Source organism: Macaca nemestrina, chromosome 1, assembly GCF_043159975.1.
Source record: "Macaca nemestrina isolate mMacNem1 chromosome 1, mMacNem.hap1, whole genome shotgun sequence".
In the NCBI taxonomy this organism is placed as follows: domain Eukaryota; kingdom Metazoa; phylum Chordata; class Mammalia; order Primates; family Cercopithecidae; genus Macaca; species Macaca nemestrina.
The window spans coordinates 186,945,580-186,964,435 of record NC_092125.1 but is presented as its reverse complement, the minus strand read 5'-3'; the positions used below and the strand labels follow the sequence as shown (position 1 = coordinate 186,964,435).

General features: G+C 42.0%; 1 protein-coding gene across 1 annotated transcript in view; it reads right to left on the bottom strand.

Moving 5' to 3' along the window:
• LOC105494976 (ATP synthase mitochondrial F1 complex assembly factor 1) overlaps positions 1-18,572 on the bottom strand; it is a 34,273-nt gene extending 15,701 nt beyond the window's left edge. Inside the window, exons 1-6 of the mRNA XM_011764078.3 lie at positions 18,204-18,572; positions 15,446-15,554; positions 9,478-9,528; positions 8,912-8,974; positions 4,188-4,238; positions 2,943-2,990 (exon numbers count right to left, since the gene is read on the bottom strand). Coding sequence (XP_011762380.1) covers positions 2,943-2,990; positions 4,188-4,238; positions 8,912-8,974; positions 9,478-9,528; positions 15,446-15,554; positions 18,204-18,535 — 654 coding nt within the window. The 5' untranslated portion in view covers positions 18,536-18,572. The remainder of the gene's footprint in view (positions 1-2,942; positions 2,991-4,187; positions 4,239-8,911; positions 8,975-9,477; positions 9,529-15,445; positions 15,555-18,203) is intronic.
• Positions 18,573-18,856: the final 284 nt, after the last annotated feature.

The following is an 18,856-nucleotide window of genomic DNA, read 5'->3' as shown; positions in this document are numbered from 1 at the left end:
TCTCACTATATTGCCCAAGGTGATTTTTTTCTTTTATAGTTTGTGCTTTTTGTAATGTACTTATGACATCTTTGTCAAACCCAAGGTAATTTAGATTTCTTCTTTTTATTTTCCTTTACAACTTACATTTATGGGCCAGGTGCGGTGACTCATGCCTGTAATTTTAGCATTTTGGGAGGCTGAGGCAGGCGGATCAATTGAGGTCAGGAGTTTTGAGACCAGCCTGGCCAACATGGTGAAACCCTGTCTCTACTAAAAATATAAAAATTAGCTGGGTGTGGTGGTGGGCTCATGTAACTTCAGCTACTCAGGAGGCTGAGGCTCAAGAATTGCTTGAACCTGGGAGGCAGAGACTGCAGTGAGCAGGGATCACGCCACTGCACTATAGCCTGGGCAACAGAAGACTCTGACTCAAAAAAAAAAAAAAATTGTCTCTACTAAAAACAGAAGAATTAGCCCAGAGTGGTGGCTAATCCCAGCTACTTGGGAGGCTAAGGCAGGAGAATAGCTTGAACCTGGGAGGTGGAGGTTGCCGTGAGCTGAGATCATACCACATTGCACCCTGGGTGACAAAGGAAGCGCCATCTCCAAAAAACAAAACAACAACAGTTACATTTACTTCTATGATCTACTTTAATTTTTGTATACACTGTGAGGTAAAAGTAGAGGTTCTTTTTTTGTGTGTGCACGATCTTCAATTGTTTTAGCAGCATTTGTTGAAAAGATTATCCTTTCTCTAATTTATTGACACCTTTGTTGAAAAACAACTAACCACATACATGTTTGTCTATTTCAGGACTCTACTCTGTCCCATTAATCTACATGTCTATCTTTGTGCCAATATCATACTGTTTTAATTACTGTATCTTTGTAATAAGTCTTGAAATCAGGAAATGTAAGTCCTCAAGCTTTGTTCTTTTTCAAAATTGTTTTAGCTATCTCAGGTCCTTTAAATATCCAAGTAAAATTTTAAAACCAGCTCATCAATTTCTTAAATGCCTAGTGGGGTTTTGAATGGTATTGTATTTCATCTAGAGACCAATTAGGAGAGAAGTGACACCTTAACAATACCAAAGGCTAGGCACAGTGGCTCACACCTGTAATCCCAGCACGTTGGGAGGCTGAGGCAGGAGGATTGCTTGAGCTGAGGAATTTGAGACCAGCCTTGGCAACATAAGTGAGATCTTGTCTCTACTAAACATAAAAAAAAATTAGCTGAGCATGGGGGTGCATGTTTGTAATCCCAGCAACTTAGAAGGCTGAGGTGGGGGTATTGCTTGAGCCCAAGAGATTGAGGCTGCAGTAAGCTATGATCACACCACTGCACTCCAGCCTGGGCAACAATGTAACATCCTGTCTCAAAAAACAAAACAAAACAAAATGTAACAAGCTGAGCCATCCAATCCATGAATATGGTATATATCATTTCCACTTACTTAGGTATTCTCTGTTTTCAGCAATGTTTCCAAAAATGTTTTGAAAACCTGAGAAATCATTACTGATACCAAGTTAGCTGGTCCATCCCACCTACTCCTTTTCCCTTAGGCCTTCTGACAGCTCAGTATTTCAGCTACAACCTCTTAATTCCTTTTAGGCACATATTACCAGGATAGCATAGCCAAAACGGTGAAGAAAACTGCCAATAAAACTGGCATCTCAGCCCAGTTTGAACAGCTATTATTAAAAAAAAAAAAAGACAACCTGTAATCCCAGCACTTTGGGAGTCTGAGTTGGGAGGGTCATTTGAGGCCAGGAGTTGAAGGCCATCCTGGGCAACACAGTAAGACCTCATCTCTAAATGAAAAAAAAAAAAAAAAAAAAAGCTGGTGAAGATGTGGAGAAAAAGGAACTTTTATACACTGTTGGTGGAACATAAATTAGTATAGCCATTATGGAAAACATTATAAAGATTCCTCAAAAAAACTAAAAAGAGAATTACCACATGATCCATCATTCCCACTACTGGATATATATCCAAAGGAAAGGAAATCAGTATGTTGAAGAGATATCTGCACTCCCATGTTTACTACAGCACTATTCACAATAGCCAAGATATGGAATCAACCTAACTGTCCATCAACAAATGAAAGGATAAAGAAAATGTGGTGTCTATACACAATGGGATACTATTTAGCCATACACAAAAAAAACAAATTCTGTCATTTGTGACAACATGGATGAGCTTGAAGAACATTACGTTAAGTGAAATAAGCCAGGCACAGAAAGACAAATACCACATGTTCTCACTCGTATGCTGGAAGCTAAAAAAAAAAAAAACAAAAAAAAACCCTAATCTCATAGAAGTAGAGAGCAGAACAGTGGTTACTAGAGGAGGGAATAGCCAAAGGTTGGTTAAGGGATACAAAAGTAGAGCTAGATGGGAGAAATATGTTCTAGTAGTCTATGGTGCTATAGATTACTATAATTAACAACAGTTTATTGTATATTTTCAAGTAGCTAGAAGAATGGATTCTGAATGTTACCAATACAATGAAATGATAAATGTTTGAGGTGACAGATGTGCTAATTATTCTGATTTGATCATTACACACTGCACACATGTATTGAAATATCACACTGTACCCCATAAATATGTATAATTATGTCAATTAAAAATAATAATAAAAGCAAAAAAAAAAAAAGTTGAAAAGATTAAGGTCTCAGATATCTTCCAAAATGCACTTGTACTGATAGATTAAGATCTGCATCAGAAAGGGCTGATGTGGTAGGGAGCTAAAAAGCCAGAGGCTTACTGGGCCAAACCCACATGATTTCATAAGGCTGAAAATGTCACTTACTAGTACAATCAACATGTGAGCATCTTTATTAAGTAAACAGAGCACTAAAACATGTGAGACAGTATGGAATATGATGTGATTGGTTGGAAAATACTTGTTTGGCAACATTGATAAGCAACCCTTACATGACCACCAGAAACTTACTGTTGGACAGGACTGAGCCCGGTTCCAGATCAAATCAAACTTTTCTGCCTGCAGGTTGGAAAAGAATAAAGTTAACCTACACAAAAAACACAAAAGGCCACAATCACATGTAAATTCATCAAGACTGAATTCTAGAATTATAATACAACTAAAACGGTCTTTTAAGTGTCATTATTTTCAAATCACTCTTATGACAGAAAGACAGGAAAAACCAGACGTCTGTTTTGCTGTTCATTGTCAGAATTATGTGTAAAGACTAGGTGCACCAATGCTCCAAATGCTCCAGGGAACTTTAACAAGTGTCAGAGACATCAAGTCACCAAGTCAGTTTGAGGGAGAGCTGAGAAGGCCTGTTCAAACAATGAGTCAGTATCAGAGATCTAAAACATCACAAAAGAGAAGACTCTTCTTCTGGCTGTTGAATTCATGTAGGATAAGGGTATACATATATGAGAGATTAAAAAAAAAGATAGTGATACCATCATAACTACCAAAAAGCCTGGCTTTATCCTCCATCTATATGTTTTCCTCCTTAATCTTACATTTACTCATGTAATCTCTGTATACCTTTGTGTGCTTGATAGAAACTTAACCTAAGCCCCCACCCCTCCTTCAGGGAAAAGCAATTAAAGAACTAGCTGATAATCCATTACTTCAAATGCTTTATTATAGTGGAGGCCAGCAAAACATTAAACCAGAGAAGCCAGCAGCATCCCTTCTCTGTCACAGACCTTAATGGTCAAGCAGTAGATGGTGACCATCTCTAAGAATAATTTCAAGAAGGGAAAGACCAAGAAAATGCCACTTGCTAAGGGGAATATTCGCCAGAGAAAGACTAGGAAGAGGCTCCAACTCAGCTCAGGCATAGGTCGCTTATAGGCAAGAAGGGAAAAAAGCTATGCTACAGGCCCTGTCTTAAATTCCAACAGCTTGGTTGGAAAACATCAGTAAGAAAAAAAAGACATCTGGAAATTACTCAGCAACATGAACTTATACCACGCTCCCTTGTCAGAGACTTGACTCAGAGACATTTCTAAAGTAGAAAGAAGGAAAACAAGAGCCATAAATATACCATATGGAGCTTCCAATCTCTGGTGCTCAGGGCATAATAAAAACTCTCAGGGCTGTAAAATGCAGCTTCTCAAGAGGCAATAAACATAGGAAAAGTAAAGGCAACTGCCTGCTAAGGTTAGAGAACTGACTTTCATGTTGTAACACTTTCATTTCCCCCTCCAAACTACTTACAGGAATAACTGCGTAGACTGTATCTTTTGCTGCAAAATATTGCTGCCAAATCTGTACAGAAAAGAGAGGGGTGTCTGTGACATGTGGGTAATCTTTTCAACATGTGCCAAGAAATGGTGACAGCTTTCATTGTTCAGAGGAATATGCTATTTGATAACAGAGAGGAAAAACCCAATGTAACGCTTTCATTACTAGCACATTACAAAAAAGATTTAATACAACCCACTCTTATAGATGATTAAACTGTAACTCTTAATAACAAATTCCTGACAGAGAAACTGATTCTATGACTTTAAAAATCATTCCTCTTAATAAGTTGTGTGTGATAGACAACTTCTTTTTTTTCACATTTTTATTTCCTCCCCAAACCCACACTTCCCCAGCCAACTGTGAGCCTTCCCAGAGAGTCAGGACTGGGGCTCAGGGTTCAGAGTCAGGCAGACCTGGATGTGAATCTCAGCTCCAGTCATTTACTAGCTATACTACCTTGGGCAAATTACTGAAAACTCCCTAAATAACATCAATAAAATAGCAATAATAACCTCACACAGTTGTCACGACTAGCTGAAATAATGTAGGTCTGTGCTTAGCTCAGCACCTGTCACAGAATAAACACGACAAATAATGTTAGCTTTTGTTAGATATTGTATTAGTCCATTCTCACACTGCTAATAAAGATATACCTGAGATTGGGCAATTTATTTATTATCATTTTTATTATTATACTTTAAGTTCTAGGGTACATGTGCACAATGTGCAGGTTTGTTACATAGATATACATGTGCCATGGTGGTTTGCTGAACCCATCAACTTGTCATTTACATTAGGTATTTCTCCCAGTGCTATCCCTCTCCCAACCCTCCACCCCGCGACAGGCCCCAGTGTGTGATGTTCCCCACTCTGTGTCCATGTGTTTTCATTGTTCAACTCCCACTTATGAGTGAGAACATGTGGTGTTTGGTTTTCTGTCCTTGTGATAGTTTGCTGAGAATGATGGTTTCCAGCTTCATCCATGTCCCTGCAAAGGACATGAAATCATCCTTTCTTATGATTGCATAGTATTCCATGGTGTAAATGTGCCACATTTTCTTAATCCAGAGACTGAGTAATTTATAATGGAAAGAGGTTTAATTGACTCACGTTACACAAGGCTGGGAAGGCCTCAAGAATCTTACAATCATGGCGGAAGGAGAAGCAAACGCGTCCTTCACATGGTGACAGGAAGAAGAAGGAGCAAAAGGGGGAAAGGCCCTCTATAAAACCATCAGATCTCATGAGAACTCACCATCGTGGGAACAGCATGGAGGTAACTGCCCCTATGATTCAATTACCTCCCACTGAGTCCCTCCCATGACATGTGGGGATTATGGGAACTACAATTCAAGATGAGATTTGGGTGGGGACACAGCAAAACCATGTTAGATATTGTTGGCATGTTACAGGCAGCTCTTAAAATCCTGCTTCCAGAAAGTCTTCTACATGTGGAAGAGATAAGGTCTGTTGGATCTATGGTATGCACCAGTCAGAAGTCCTACCTCTGCTTGGCACTAAAGAACAAGGAAGGTACAGTTGACCTTCATGATGCAAATACCAAAAAGTAGGGAATAAAAAAATTATATAATAAAATCTGAAAATTAGAAAATAGGGAAAAGGAAAAAATGCCCATAGTCGTACCACCCTAACAAAGACCACTGTTATTTTCTTTCCAGTATGTCTTAAGAATTTTTCTTGCCGGGCGCGGTGGCTCACGCCTGTAATCCCAGCACTTTCGGAGGCCGAGGCGGGCGGATCACAAGGTCAGGAGATCGAGACCACGGTGAAACCCCGTCTCTACTAAAAATACAAAAAATTAGCCGGGCGCGGTTGTGGGCGCCTGTAGTCCCAGCTACTCGGGAGGCTGAGGCAGGAGAATGGCGTGAACCCGGGAGGCGGAGCTTGCAGTGAGCCGAGATCGCGCCACTGCACTCCAGCCTGGGCGACAGAGCGAGAGTCTCAAAAAAAAAAAAAAAAAAAGGAATTTTTCTTTTACAGTATACATAGATGTAGCATATATGCAATATTGTCTTTTTATTATTTACCATTATCATATAGATGCTCCGTATTCTTATTTTTTACTACCATTTTATTTTTGCCTTCCCATGCCTTTTTACATGTTATTGGCTCTGACTAGAAAGCCTTTCTTTCCTACCTCTGACCTCCCAAATTCTTCCTGTCCTCTGAAGCTTAGCCTATATATGCTTCTTCTTCCATGTAGTCTCCCTTGATATTACAGTCAGAAGTTTTCCTATGAGTTGCTTTTCTATGTTATTTATTTCCTCCCCCTTGCTTTCATATTTTATACCTCTCTTAAGATGTCTACGATATGCTACTTCATAATAAGATCATTTGCATCTGGATCTATTTCCCTCACTAGTTTGCAAGCCCCCTGTAGGCAGGTATCTGCTGTGTTGTCACCAATGCCTTGCAACCCAAAAAGTACTAAAAAATGTTGGTTGAATGACAGATGATTGTGACATAATAAGAAACATGTAATATAAAAGAGGCACTTAACCCAGGGCAGGGAAAAGTGCCAGAGGAAGGGACACTTGAACTGTATCCTGAAGAATGATTAGGAGTTAGTAGGGAAATAAGGATGCTGGGAAGATAACAGGTAAGGCAGGAGAAGGAGATAAGAGACACATTTGAAGCAGAGAATGACAACACTAACAAAGGCATAGAAGTAGAGGAGGGTATCATAACCAAGGTGACACCACAGTGAGCTAGTGTTGAAGAATGGGTCAACTTCCTTTAGAGTTGGTCTGCTTTGGTCAACATTTCTGTTAAAATATGGGGCCCCAGTAGAAGATACTAATCAAAGTGTGATCCATCTAATCAACACAGAGCACAAAAGGACTATTAACTCCTAGGACCTATGGAAACTACTTTCAATGTGGCATAAGGTTGCTTTACCTTTTCTTTTTTTGCATGTCAAAACACTGTCTTCTCATTTTAAGGACAGCATATTCTGATTATTTATTTATTTATTTATTTTTTGAAACAGAGTCTTACTCTGTTGCCCAGGCTGTAGTGCAATGGTGCAATCTTGGCTCACTGCAAGCTCCGCCTCCCGGGTTCATGCCATTCTCCTGCCTCAGCCTCCTGAGTAACTGGGACTACAGGCACCTGCCACCATGCCCGGCTAATTTTTTGTAGAGACGGGGTTTCACTGTGTTAGCCAGGATGGTCTCAATCTCCTGACCTCATGATCCACCCGCCTCGGCCTCCAAAAGTGCTGGGATTACAGGCGTGAGCCACTGTGCCCAGCCCATATTCTGATTACTTTTATTTAATTTTCCCCTAAAGTGTCCATGTTCCTTTGGCACTTCTTCCCAAAGTGCCAAAGGCACAGCCTGAGTTCTCCCTGACACTTTGCATATGCCTCTATTAACAGAAAGAACCCTGTGCTGATCTGATCCGTTTTGTGGAGGCTAAAACTCTTTGGGGATGAGGATTCTCTCATTTATCTCTGTATCTGGCACAAAGTCTGACATTTAATTGGTATGCATTAAATGTGTGCTAAAATAAATGATACAGCATCCCAAGGAAACCCATGGTAACTAGCACAACTTCCAGTTGTGGGAATATGATGCAGAGTCAAATAGACATGGGTTTGAGTCTCAGCTCTACCACTGACTGAGTTACATAATCTCTTTAAGTCACAGTTTCCTCAATTGTAAACTGGGAATAATGGCACCCACTTCACGGGGTGGTTAAAAGAATTTAATGAAATAATGCATATGAAGCATTAGGCATTGTACCTGATACAGAGTATGCTGCTTTTATTATTCTTTTGATCCTTTCAATCTACCTAATATATAATTCATGGAACTATAAGGAATGCTGGAAAAAAATAGCTTATTAGAGAGAAAAGAATCACAGGTATAAAAATATAAATGACCAAACAGGCAGGATAGCTCTTGAGTGCTTTGAAGGAAAGTGTTCAGGAAGCTTCCTGCAGAAAGTCCTTTGATAATGGAGAGCTATGAATGCCAAGAAAAGGAATACAGGAAGTCATTGAACATTTGTGACCAGGTTCCTAATATATTTTTTTCCCACTTATTTAAAAACATAAATATAGCACTTACTCTGTGCCAGGGACTGTTCTAAGTGATAAAAAATGTTAACTCACTTAATTATCCAAATAACTCTATGAGGTAAGTACTATTATTTGCTCCACTTTAATTAAATAGGGAAACTAGGGCCCAGATAAGTTAACTTGTCCAAGTCCTATAGCTAGTAAGTGGCAGAGCTAGGACTTAAAACCAGCAGCTTGGTTCTAGAGTCTGTATTTTTAAACCAATACACTATACTTCTCCATAGTGAAAGAAGAAGTTTCAGAGGACTCAGTTGATGAGCATATTATGGGTGGAGTGGAAAAAATAGGAGCAGGGAAACCTATTTGGAAAGGTAGTGCAGTAATCCAGGTATAAAGTACTGAAGAGGGTTACAGGAGATGTGGATTATAGGAAGGAAAAAGAAAGTAGAAATACAAGTTGATTAGACATATAAGAGTCACAAAGAAGACAAGTTTTCTTATGACATTGTTCTTCAAGTAATTCATCACTTTTGCCTTTTATTATCACCTTTCATTATGGCTAGAAAGAGGTGTCAGAAGATGTACTCTCAGATTTGGTTCACAGAATTCACATTTTCATAGAGCATGCCAGCCCATTTTCATTCATTACCTGTTTTATTTCTTCTGCAGTCTTTTCTTTTACCATCTCAATGTTAAAGATTGAACTGAGAGTCTTCAAAGAGAAAATAAAAACCAATTAACAGATAATTAAAACAAAACAAAACAAAACAGCTTAACTCTTATCTCTAAGCCTGTGGCAAACACATCAAGGCAGTGAAACAGATTTCCAAAAGCAGAAAACAAGTATAAGAAAACCCACATGCTCAGAGAAAGTGAGCCCCCAAGCCCAGACAGGTTTTCACAGTTCTGTTCCTGAAGAGTTTCTATTAGGTTGCCATGTACTTCCCAAATGCTTCACCCTTACCAATGAGTCCTGCGGCACTTTGCAGCTGGTAAGAGGAGAAAGTTTGGTTGTTATTTTTAATTAAACTGCTATGCTAGGGGTCATGGTCAAGGACACAAAAGTTCATAGAAATATTTCTCACTTTTACAGATGGAAAATCACCTTACACAAAATAATTGAACCACAGTACTTATGTTCAAATTTGCAGCCTCTTGTTCTAGATGTACCATATGACTTCAAGCTTTTTTTCCTCTGTTTAATTAGAAACCTACCTTGTCCTTAGTGAATCCTCTCTTCACAGACTGTTTCCCCAAGGCATCTGTCTGAAATATATAAGACAAGATATTAATCTACACTTTACTCATAAGAACAAAGGTCACTAAACTAGGTGAGTTACCCAATCTCATTAAATAATTTTGCATGTGAGAACTCACTTCTTTCCACTTTTTATAATAATTGTTCTAAAAATTTAACACTACTTTAAAAATTATTGTTGGCTGGGTGCAGTGGCTCACGCCTGTAATCCCAGCACTTTGGGAGGCCGAGGCGGGAGAATCACAAGGTCAGGAGTTTGAGACCAGCCTGGCCAACATGATGAAACCCCGCCTCAACTAAAAATACAAAAAATAAGCTGGGCATAGTGGCGGGTGCTTATAATCCCAGCTACTTGGGAGGCTGAGGCAGGAGAACTGCTTGAACCAGGGAGGCGGAGGATGCAGGGAGCTGAGATCACGCCACTGCACTCTAGCCCAGGCAACAGAGTGAGACTCTGTCTCATAAAATAAAATAAAATAAATAAATAAAAAGAAATAAAAATAAAAATTATCGTTTATAAGACAACAACTTTCCTCTAAGATTCTGACATTCAGAGATAAGATTTCTCTGTCAGTAAACTATCATCTACTAGTACTGACAGTCCATTCTCCACCTGCCACTGTGGATATGAGGGATTTCTTCCAGGATTAGGCCTGCTTGGGATTACTATGCTCTGTCCTGACCTATTCCACACTGAACTATAGAAGTGGTAAGAAATGGAAAGATGTGTTATCCAAGGATACTGCTTATCTCTGACAACACTTTGATGGTAGGCATCCTCAGCAGACTAGAGTCTTTTTGAGTGTTCAATCTTAATGTTTCCTCCATCAAATTAGACTCCCTTCAAAAAAGGCCAAAAACAACTGAAAGTGATTATTTTGTCTCTTAGCCATTATCTCTCATAAAGGTCATAGCCAGTAAATCGTGTTTTGAGTTGTTTCTGATAGTAGGGATGGGTTGTTCTGAGTCTTCCACTCAAGGCTGTGCTTCTCAGAAGTACATTCTACACCTGGGATTCTGAGGCTGAAAAACACTTTCTGCATAAAACCTTGCCTTTAGTCACTCTGTGCTTTAATTAATCCACACTTTTCATAAATGATGGTCACAGAACCTGTACCCACAGATCAGAGAAAAGCCTGTTGAACACACTTTAGTTTTTTTGGTCATGCACCTATACACTGACAACATCCGGGTGTAACCGTTCCTTCATATGTAAGCCATCTGAAAAGGAGTTACTTTCATTTTCTGTCTTTCTTTTTTTCTTTTGAGACAGGGTCTTGCTCTGTTGCCTAGGTTGGAGTGCAGTGGCTCAATGTCAGCTCACTGCAACCTCTGCCTCCCAGGTTCAAGTGATTCTCCCACCTCAGCCTCCCAAGTAGCTGGGTCTACAGGCATGTGCCACCATGCCTGGCTAAATTTTTTGTATTTTCAGTAGAGATGGGGTTTCACCATGTTGGCCAGGCTGGTCTTGACTACTGGCCTCAAGTGATCTGCCTGCTTCGGCCTCCCAAAGTGTTGGGACTACAGGCGTGAGCCACCGTGCCCGACGAGAATTTCATTTCCATACCACTCATTCTCAGGTGTACCATGAAAACAAAACAAAAACAAAACAAAACCTCCACTTGCACAGCTGCTTTCACCTTTCAATCATGAAGCCTCACGTATTGGTTTTTACACAATGTCTCTCCAATCCATTATTTGTACCCATTTTCACTTACAGAAATAAAAAATTTAAGCCCTAAGTATAAGCGTATTGCATTTTATCAAATCTAAGACATCATATCTTAAGATGCACCATTATTTTATGCATCAGAAAATGACGCCAATTAAATAGCACAATACTTTCCTGTCACATCAATTATAAGACAATTTTAGTGATGTTAAAATGAGAAAAACAAGAGTGAGCTTTAGAATTGATGAAATAAGGTAATTAAAGCAGTTGAAGCTACATGCCAAAAATCAGAAACATTTAATACGAACTTTAAATGGGTGCTTTACTTCCCTACTATGCATGCTTTGGAAATCTGTGCGGATAATTTTATGGTTATCATAGAAGTTTACTGGATATTGATATCTGCATTATGGGAAGGGTGCCAAATGAGATGGGTCCTACATAATAAAAAACTTTCCCTCATCCTGTACAACTTTTCAATGTCTAGTCAGACATTCTTGCAGGTGAAAATACCTATAATATTTCAATATTTATAATTACTTGGGCCTAGAACCTTTTTTTTTTTAATACAGCTTTAATAAATACTAAAATTTCCAGAAATGCAACTACTATGTAACTTGAAAGATTCTACATTGTGATTGTGGAATCATAGGTCACTGATAACAACACTGCTCGTGGTTTTGGAGGTTTTCTTTTTTTTTTTTGAGTTGGAGTCTCACTTTGTCACCTGGGCTGGAGTGCAGTGGTGCGATCTCGGCTCACTGTAAGCTCTGCCTCCCAGGTTCATGCCATTCTCCTGCCTCAGCCTCCTGAGTAGCTGGGACTACAGGTGCCCGCCACCATGCCCAGCTAAGTTTTTGTATTTTTTTAGTAGAGATGGGATTTCACAGTGTTAGCTGGGATGGTCTCGATCTCCTGACTTTGTGATCCACCTGCCTTGACCTCCCAAAGTGCTGGGATTACAGGCGTGAGCCACCGTGCCTGGCCTGGAATTTTTTTTTTTTTTTTTGGAGACGAAGTCTTGCTCTGTCACCCAGGTTGGAGTGCAGTAGCACAATCTCCGCTCACTGCAACCTCCACCTCCTGGGTTCAAGCAATTCTCCTACCTCAGCCTCCTGAGTAGCTGGGATTACAGCTACCATGCCCAGCTAATTTTTCTTTTGCATTTTAGTAGGGATGGGGTTTCACCATGTTGCCCAGGCTGGTCTTGAACTCCTGACCTCAAGTGATCTGCCGCCTCAGCCTCCCAAAGTGCTAGGATTACACGTGTGAGCCAACATGCCCGGTGGTTTTAGAGTTTTTATAATTATCAACATAACACCCATTTGCCAGTCAGTATTTGCTGCTTACATGTTCATGGTTATTTCACAAATAGGTGGAAGCACCTCATGACTACATTAGGTCTCACAGTGTAGTCGTGCCCTAATATTTACATGCTAAAATATGTATTTTGTTAAAAAATGCTTTCCTTTATATTATGGTTAGGGCATTATATTGATTTTCCCACCTGAGGTTATACATACAGGTAGGTTATATTTTTACATATCTATTGTTTTATTTCAGGGTAGAAAAGGGAGAATTTTTAAAAAATGTATTATCAAGGGGAATGTTGAGTCCCATGTGGTTGGGAACCAATGACTCAAAGTAGTAAAGACAAGACTGTGGGAATGGAGAACATGTGTTAGCTGTTAGCATTCCTCTATCTAGCTAGATAAAGAAGATAGCAAGTGAATATTTACCTAAGAGCTGCCATAATTTAAATTAAATCTTTACATATTCTGCATTTTATCATAAAGCCAATTTTTTTTTTTTTTTTTAATTTTAAGACGGAGTCTTGCTCTGTCGCCCAGGCTGGAGTGCAGTGGCGCGATCTTGGCTCACTGCAAGCTCCGCCTCCCGAGTTCACGCCATTCTCCTGCCTCAGCCTCCCCAGTAGCTGGGATTACAGGCACCCGCCACCATGCCCAGCTAATTTTTTGTATTTTTAGTAGAGACGGGGTTTCACCATGTTAGCCAGGATGGTCTCAATCTCCTGACCTCGTGATCTGCCCGCCTTGGCCTCCCAAAGTGCTGGGATTACAGGCATGAGCCATTGCACCTGGCCTCATAAAGCTAAATTTCTAAGTCTGCTTGCCAAAAAGGGGCAAAGAACATTCCTATCTAATATTTAAAGTTTATAATACAGTAATATTTCCAAGAGCTATTGACTTGTAATCTTGCTACTATAAATGTTTATTATAGGAAATGACAATTGTTAAAATATTTGTAGAAAGAATTGTTTGTTCATATAAAGTTGTAAACTATTTGTCACAGGAGTTGAATTTGCTCCCCAACCTTGTTATAATTAACCCATCTACTATTTTTTTTTTTTTTTTTTGCCCAGGCTGGAATGCAGTGGCATGACCTCAGCTCACTGTGCCCTCAGCTCACTGTAACCTCCGCTTCCCAGGTTCAAGCAATTCTCTGGCCTCAGCCTCCCAAGTAGATGGGATTACAGGCATCTGCTACTACATCCAGCTAAGTTATGTATTTGTATTTTTAGTAGAGACAGGGTTTCACCCCGTTGGCCAGGCTGGTCTTGAACTCCTGACCTCAAGTGATCTGCCCACCTTGACCTCCCAAAGTGCTGGGATTATAGGCGTGAGCCACCGTGCCTGGCAACCCATCTACTATTAATCCTGTTCTAATTAACTAAACTAGTTACTAAGACTGAGTAGATTCACTTAAAATTTAGGCAAAGAAAGTATTTTCCAAGTAAAATAAACACTTCTAATTTGACTTTAAAACACAACGTAGAATCCCAGTTTTCTACTGTAACTACCTTAATTCAGGCTTCTACAGCCCACACCTGGATTACTCCATATTTTCCCTGGTCCTGGCCTCTCCTACACCAGTTTGTTCTGTGCACCACCCTAGGTTAGAATTTTTCAAATAATAGGTTGTGAAATACATTTAGTGGATTGTGATCAGAGTTTTTCAAAAGATGAAAAAGAATAAAAATTAATAAGAATGGACTGCATGTTGTAAAAGTAAGCATTATTTCGTAAAATTTTTTTTTTTCAGTCACAATCATATACATATGTGTGTACTGAACTGCAATGTAAAATATATTTCTTACTGTGGGTCATGGTCAAAAAGTTTGAAAAACACTGCATTAGAATAATCTTCCCAGACACAGTTTTCAACATGCTTTTCCTCAGCTTTGATTCCTATTTAAGGATAATAATGGCTAATATATATTAAGTACTTATTATGCCAGGGATGGGGCTAAAGAGTTTTAAATGGTATTATCTCTTCAGCACAACTCTGTGAAGTAGGTACTGTTATTATTCCTGTTTTACAGATAAGCAAACTGAGGCATGGAGAAGTAACAATTTGCTGAAGAGTCACCCAGCTAGTAACTGGAAGGGTTAGGATTCAGTCCTTGGCATCTGGCCCCAGAGTTCACCCTCTTAGCAGCTAAATTAACCTGCCTGTACTCCTTAAGCCCAAAGAGTTTAATGCCTAACTTACTTCTTTAGCCTTAACACTTCCCTCTCCATTTTAATTGGGTACGGTACCATGCTGTCCTCCTGAAACCCCTTTTACTTTCAAAGCTCTTCCTCTGTTTAAGCTAATTCCTCAACATGGGAATGGATGGGGGTGGGTTGGCAGGGGTGGCTGGTTGTCAGGAAACTAAATCTAGTCTACCAAATATTTTTGTAAATTAAGTTTTATTGGAACAGAACCATACCCATTCATTTACGTGCGGTCTAGGCCTGCTTTTGCACTATAATGGTAGAGCTGAGTAGTCACAAAGAAGACCATATGGCCCACAATGCCTAAAATATTTAACATCTAGTCCTTTACAGAAAAAATGTGATGACCCCTGCTCTACATCAAAGTCCCATTCCCTCCTCTCTACTTAATTTAAATCCCCCACAATGTTCCTAGCCTAGGTCAAGTTCCATCTCCCATGGGAAATTTTCTCTGATACCTCTAGCCCGCTGCCAAGTGTGCCTTGCCTTGACCACTAGACTGCTCCTCTTGGGAGCAGGAAGTACCCCTCTCATACTTCTATATCTCCACCACGACCACAGTACTTTGCCTAGAAAGAGCAGGATAAACATTTATGGATGGAAACGGAGTTGGGAGAGACTATGTTTAGTTCACCCAGTTGACCCATCAATAGACCAACTTTAAGGATAAGGGCCAGGGTAAGGAGGTTAAAGGAGTGCTGGTAAGCAAACACCACCAATGGGGGCAGGTCTTACCTTCTGTTCCACACATTTGATAAAATCACCTTGCCTGGAACGCCCCACTGGCTGCTTCCGAAATTCACTGCGTTTCTCCAGACGGGACTCAAAAGCAGCTGGGTCAGACCTGATCAGAGGTAAACCAAAGGGTAAACCAACTGGGCCTTTTTGGATTCTAAAATAATAAAGCATCACTTTCCACCTCTACAGAGAAAGGACACTGCCATTCAGAGAGGTTGAAAAATTTGCCTTCAGTTAGTAAGAACTGGGCATAGGCCTAGAAATAAAGAAACCGGAAAAAGAAATCCTGTTATTCAACTGTTGTTAATCCTCAAGGGGCCTGTGTAACATTTTTCTTTTGCAGGCTGTTCCCTAGGTTTACACAGGGCTTAGTCCCTCAGATACTTACATTTAGGGTACTTAGAATTTTGAGGTCATCTTGCTGGATCACCTCTTCAGGCAAGAATCCTACAGCCTCTTTACTAGGTGTCAAGCTTTTACTTGAATACATCCAGTTCTTGAAAATATGTCCCCCCAACTAGGTTAAACATCTGTTTTATTCAGATCCTGGTGATTCAGAGGCTTTAGGCAGCCTAGTTTGCAGAAGATTTAGCATCTTAGTGTCTCCCTGACCCACCCTCCAAAGAAGCTGCTCTTGGAGGTGAAACATCAGAACACATTCTTTATGTCAAAATGGAGGTGGTCTTCAGGTTTGAAATCCAGGCTGGGGTGCTGTCCCTATTAAGAATTCTTCAGGCTGTGTAGCTAACCATGGGATATTTGGTTTTGTACACTGTGGTGAAGATATCATTCAGGGATTCCAGCTCTTTGGCCATGAGACCCAGAGTTTCATAGGTGAGGTCTGTAGGACCCAGGGACATCTTGGCTATCCCTCTGGTGGACTTTCCTGGTCAAGGCATTATAGGTGGCCCCTTCTTCCATAAAATTCCTTTCTGGAGGTGACATAAAACACCACTGCCTTCACTGTCATGTAGATGGGCTGTTTCTCTTCTCTCTGTAGTGGGCCAGCTCCTCCTCAATAAAGAGCCACACCAGGGGTTTCTGCTTAGTAGGGCATGGCACCTGCCTGGCCAGAGCTGCAAGCAGCCCTGGGGGCTGTACCAGGACCAGGGTCAACCCTGCTAGTGGCCACAGTTGCAACTGGGCCTGCCATAGTGAAGGGGTAAAGAGGGCAAGGGACAGCCTGGGCAGTGAAGCTCTTGCTGGGATCTGAGGATATAGAAATAAATGAGTCAGACTCCCTACCTCAAGGAGCTCACTATCTAGTGGGAGAGACAGGCATAAAAGTAAACAAATGAAAGTGCAACAGGTATTATGATGAAAATTTGCTCAAACATCCCCAAATGTTAAGGTGGGTTCATGCCTCTGTACCTTTGTTTATGCTGCTGCTCCCCTTACCTGGAACATCCCCTCCTCTCCATTTTTTTTCAAAGGAAGTTTGCTAATAGATAAAGCTAGAGAGAGACTGGCAGGGACTAGGGTGCGAGGAACTTGTGTGGAACATTAAGGAGTTTGGATGTTATTTAGAGGTCAGTGGGGGATAACAGTATGTATAAATGTTGATGGGAATGATCCAGTAGGAAAGGAGGGCAAAACCAGTTATTCATTTGTTCATGAGTGGGTAAGAATGAATGGATGCTGATAAAGTATTCAAAGTATGAGTAGACAACTCTTCAGAGATGCTTGTGTGTAAAAGAGATCAAATACAGATCAACGAGAGAAGCTCGTTGGGGAATGTACATCAAGGAAAGGTTTTTAAGATGACAAATACTTGAGACTATCTCAATGCTGCTGGAAGGAGAGCAAGAATACTCATTCATTTACTGCATAACTGTTTCAAATGGCAAGAAAGATCACTATAGTAGCAGTGAGAGGAACTGGGGTAAAGGGGTCCAGGAATGGAAGTAGGGAACACTAGAGGATAATGGCAACAGCCCAAGTGACGATGATGGAGTAAATTAAGGCAGTGGAAGTAGAGATGAGACAGAACTCAAAGAATTTACCGTACTCTTTGGTTTCCTTTCATAACTCTTTGGTTTCCTTCTTACCCTGCTAAATTCTCTCCCAAGCCCCTTTAATTTTCACCTCTGTTCTCCTTTAGCTCTTCCCGCTTGAACTCTTCAGACTCTCCTATAGCCCTTCACATGCACCTCAAGCCCCTCTAAGCTCCAGGGCCTTCCCCTCTGGAAGCTAAGGGGTGGTGTTAGGGACCCTGGACTCAGAGTCAGACAAATCCCAAAGAGCTGTGTGACCTTTGGCAAGTCTCCTACTCTCGCTGATCCTCAGTCCCCTTATCTTAAGAGGGTTCAATGGGTGATCCGACTGTGACACTACTAGTCTTTGATGCCCTCCTCCTATCCCCAGTCGCCTTTCCTTGCAGACAAGGGCCTCAGCTGTCTTAATATGTGACCTTGAGCAAGTCAAGTCCCTTCTCTAGAAGGCGTTTTCCCATTTCTATAATGAGGACAGGTGTCTGAGCTGCCTGCCTCAGGGCTGTCATAAGAGTCTACCTTAGCGTTTGGAGAACCAAAACACAGACAAACGTGGAACAAGCCAGGGCTTTGCAGACTCCCAGCTCTGACACCAACTAGCTGTGTGATCTTGGGCAAGTGACCTAGCCACGTGGAGCCTGGCTACATCATCTGAAGAGTGGGGACAGTACCAGTGCCCACCTCACAGGGCTGTCCTAAGGCCCAGCAGCCCGGGCCGCCCCTCCTCCCGCCTCCTGCCCGCTCCAGCCAGCCGGGGCCCGCACCTGCGCAGCTGCTGGATCTTGTCGCGGTAGCGGTCGTAGAAAGGGTTGGCCTGGAGCTCGGCCTCGGCCCCGACCCCGCTGCCGTCGGCGCCCCGCTCGGGCCGGCCGGAGCCGCGGCGCACTGGGAACACGCGCAGCTGCGCGGGTGACACAAGCCCCAGGCCCAGGGCGCGGCTGCGCACCGCGCACAGGCCCCGGTAGAGACCGGCCACCTGCAGGACCGCCGGTCCCGCGCCACCTGCAGCAGCCACCACCACAGCAGCCATGGCCGCCCCCGCCTCCTCCTCCTCAGGCGCGTCGGCCTCGGCCCGCGGCCCGCGCGCCCGCTCCATCCCGCTCCGAGTGCGCCGCGCCCGCGCTCCGGCACCGAGGTTCCGCGCGCCCAACGTTCCGGGCGCAGGAGAGCAGCTAGGCGGGGCGGGAAGGAGGGGGCGCGCCGCTCTGGCCCCGGCACTGCGCGCTCTCGCCGCCCTGGGTAAGCCACGGCCCGCCTCCTGCAGGGAGGCTGCCCAAATTCAACGCCCTTCCTCTCTCTGGGACCAGCAGCCTCTGCGCGCCAAGTCCGCTCTCTAAAGCCAGCGGACCTCCGGGTCCTGGCGGTGCTTGCCCCTGGCACTTGCTGTAGTGCCGGGTACTCGCTGTAGTAGTCCGTC